General features: G+C 45.4%; 1 protein-coding gene across 1 annotated transcript in view; it reads left to right on the forward strand.

Annotated features, from left to right (window-relative positions):
• CUNH10orf53 (chromosome unknown C10orf53 homolog) overlaps positions 1–655 on the forward strand; it is a 17,394-nt gene extending 16,739 nt beyond the window's left edge. The window contains 1 exon segment of the mRNA XM_003801662.1: positions 517–655. Coding sequence (XP_003801710.1) covers positions 517–655 — 139 coding nt within the window.
• The last annotated feature ends 2,893 nt before the right edge of the window (positions 656–3,548 follow it).

A 3,548-nucleotide genomic window follows, 5' to 3' on the forward strand; every position in this document is an offset into this window, starting at 1 on the left:
GCCAGCATTCTGCCTCCTCCAGCGAGTTGTAATGGTCGATGTGTTGTGTCTGGGTTCAAACTGGGCTTCTTTCTGAGTTTTAAATTCATATGGAAAGCTCTATGCCCTCCAGCACAGACAGGAGAGCATCCTAAACCAGGGAGAGGGGATTGCTTGATCTTCCAGAAACAAAAGAGGAAAGACTTCTAGGGAGATGATGGAATTTAAGGATAATAGGGTTTGGGCCCTTTGATAATGTATGTTATATTATTTGCTTTCAAAGCTATTTTTGTTCCATTTGTTTATTCTGCCTGGATTTGCTAAGACAATTACAGTCCATATGCCAGCAGGGCATGGCATTATCAGCAGCATTCTAGGGGATTTCTCTGGTCTGGAGAGTTTCTGGCAGGCTGGCACCAGGCATGCCTCCCCGTGCTCAGAAGTAAAAGCTTTTTCAATCCACTAACGCTCTGTTGCCAGAGGCTAGTCAACATTTTACATGCCTGTGGGCCTTGAACATGCACTCTGGGTGGAAATATATGTATATCTTCTAATGAGACATTAAATTGTACGTAAAGCTGGCCAAAAGAAAATTGTGTCTGTCCCCCTAGGAGGTGATGGTAAATTAGATCCACTGTGTGAAAAGGCCAGGATAGCCGTGCTGCAGGCCTACTGATCTCCTCATGGAACAGCCGCCTCGAGTTGGCAGAACAGCAGCTGCCCCCAACCGTTCTGTAACGCAGACAGAAGTGGCCGTGCTGGGGCAAGGACACTAGGCTCTGCCGATCATGACAGGGCAATGCCAGCCTGTCCTCCAACTTACATAGCATCGGGTCTCACCTGCCTGCACAGGGGCCCAGAAATAATAAAACCACATAATTTGCAGCATCAATCCATCTCAATCCATAGGGAGAGTCCTCCAATATCAGGTACACATTGAGCTGAAGGAAATAATAAAATGCAATCTAATAACAAGGTGCCATCCTTTACTAATAACACATAGTTGCCAGGAGCGTTTAGAGTCCATTCTACAGTAAGTGAAGAGCTAGCAACAGGTGAGATGAAAGAGGGGCTGGGGGAGGAGGTAGGTGGGAGGGGTGGGACTAGAGGCCTTTGAAAGATTGAACCAAAAGTTAGTATCAATATTTGAAAAGCTGGAAAAAAAATATTTAAAAAGCTGGCTATTCCTACACACTTATTTCTGGCTCCTGATGGAAAAATATTTAAAATTACTAATATAAAATTTGCTGAAATTAAATTCTCAGTTATTCTCATTTAAAATGAGAAAGTGACCTGCCTTTTTCGGCATTAGCCAGTCCAACAGGATGTACTAAGAAGGACCCGAAAGTGCCTTGGGCAGAACACAGAATGGCTCCCCCGTCCCTTTGGAGGACAACAGAGTCCAGTAGAGTTAAAGATGCCTTTAGCTACAGTCAGTGTCAAAATCATTTGTGTCAAGATAATTTTTTTCATACTTTCAGGTCCTATGCACGAAACTGCAGTATGTATTCTTTTTATGAATTTCAGATTATTGTGAAGGTACAATTAGGTTACAATGTTTGCGTTTGTTAGGCAGAGTCCCTGCTGGGCAGTATAAATTCTTAACTACAGGGTAAAGGAGAGGGAGAAATGCAAATACTGATCCAATGAGTTCAATGTGAGGTCAAGGTGAGAAGTCCTCATGCTTTTAGGAAGAAAGCCATCCTCCCTAAGACCAGACCCTGGAGTCCTGGGTACCTGTGTGGAAAGTAGGCCTTTCAGAGCCTTCTAAGGCAGGGCTTCAGGCAAGCTCTGAGAGGCCCCAGCTGCCTGGCAACACCTGGGAGCAATCCTAACCACCCCGCAGGCAACCTCAAACCCTCCTACACCCTAGAACCTCAAAGGCCAACAGGGGTAAGGTGAAACCACTTAGATTAATACGAGTTGTCTCTCACTGGTGATGAAATACAGGATTTTAAAACCCTCTCTCAAGCGTCACTTTTCAGAGTTGACTTGGAGACTGTGAATCACTTCGAACTCTTTGGAAATATTGAATCATCATCCTACTGAGAAACTGAGGTTTATACGAGTTCTCCCTCCCAGTGTCTGGCCCTGGTTTTCACACCTCTTCAGTAGCCCTAAATTTAGTCCCTTTTTGTCACAGGCCAGCTTAAGTTACTATAGAAGTAACATTCTATCCTTGTTTCAATATGAAGATTTTGAAGAAATGGAGAGATCCATTTGCATTAAAGAACGATGAAAAAAATAAGGTAATGATAACATACAAATTCAATAGCATTTTGGTATCTTTGAGTTTGCGTGTCTTCTGCATATGTATGAATAGTCACAGAAGGATCAACATATACTGAAATTAACTTCACCCATTCGAGGTCACATTATCTGTACACAATTCTGTACCCTTTTAGAAACAACATTGTATGTTGAGCCTTTTCTTATGATCCTAAAGCATTGGCTGACAATCTGAGCGGTCTGCCTCGAATCAGGAAATTTCTGCCTCCTTGAGCAGTGATTCCTATTTTCACTGCCAAAGCTTTTTCTGTCGAGAACTTGCTAGCTTTCCCTGTCTGCAATCTGCGGAGTAACTTCAGCTCCAAGGACCAGAATTCCATCTCCTCTGACTCTGCAAACCTGACATTGAATTGTAGTGAGTGCTCCCCTCGTCAGCCCCCCTGCCCTTGTCCACATCCTCCCCCACCCCCAGTCTGTAACTGCTCTGACCGTGCCAAGTTTCCAGGAAAAACATATGAGTTGGCCAAACCCAGATAAAAACAAGAAAATGCCAGTCCAGGTCTCTGACATCAGGCATGGAGAAATATTCTTCCCAAACTGCTTGAAAAGGCAAGTGGAAAAGAGCCTATCAGATAGTGGTTTAGTCAGGCAATTAGGGGAGACCGGAGCTCAATCCCAAGCAGCCTGGAGCCCACACAGCATCCGGGCAGCAGCGGGCTAGGAGCCACCATGCTCATATGGGAAGTCAACAGCGCAGACAGAGTAGTGAGTGCTGGAGATGCTGCCTTGTGGGGAGCAGACACCCAGGATTACAGGGGTGACCACCACTCAGCTCCGGTGAGTTTCTGTGCACAAGGCAGGTCTGCTGGTATCACTCTTCTGAATATTTCCAGGAAAGCTAGAAATCTGGATTTTTTTCTTTTTTAGAGACAGAGTCTCCCTCTGTTGCCCTCAGTAGACTGCTGTGGTGTCACAGCTCACAGCAACCTCCATCTCTTGGGCTTAGGCGATTCTCTTGCCTCAGCCTCCCAAGTAGCTGGGACCACAGGTGCCCGCCACAACGCCCAGCTAGGAAATCTGAATTTCTATTTGAAGCTTGTTTTGGTTTTAGAGACAGGGTCTTACTCTATCATCCAGGCTAGAGCACAGTAGCACAACGGTAGCTCCTTGCAGCCTAAAGTTCCTGAGCTCAAGACATCCTCCTGCCTTAGCCTCCTGAGTAGCTGGGACTACAGGTGTGTGCCACCATGCCCAGCTAGTTTTTCTATTTTTTTATTTTTAGAGATGGAGGATGGAGTTGGGACCCTATGTTTCCTAGGCTGGCCTCAAACTCCTGGCCT

This window comes from Otolemur garnettii, unplaced genomic scaffold, assembly GCF_000181295.1.
Source record: "Otolemur garnettii isolate 467f Iridium unplaced genomic scaffold, OtoGar3 scaffold00217, whole genome shotgun sequence".
NCBI lineage: Eukaryota > Metazoa > Chordata > Mammalia > Primates > Galagidae > Otolemur > Otolemur garnettii.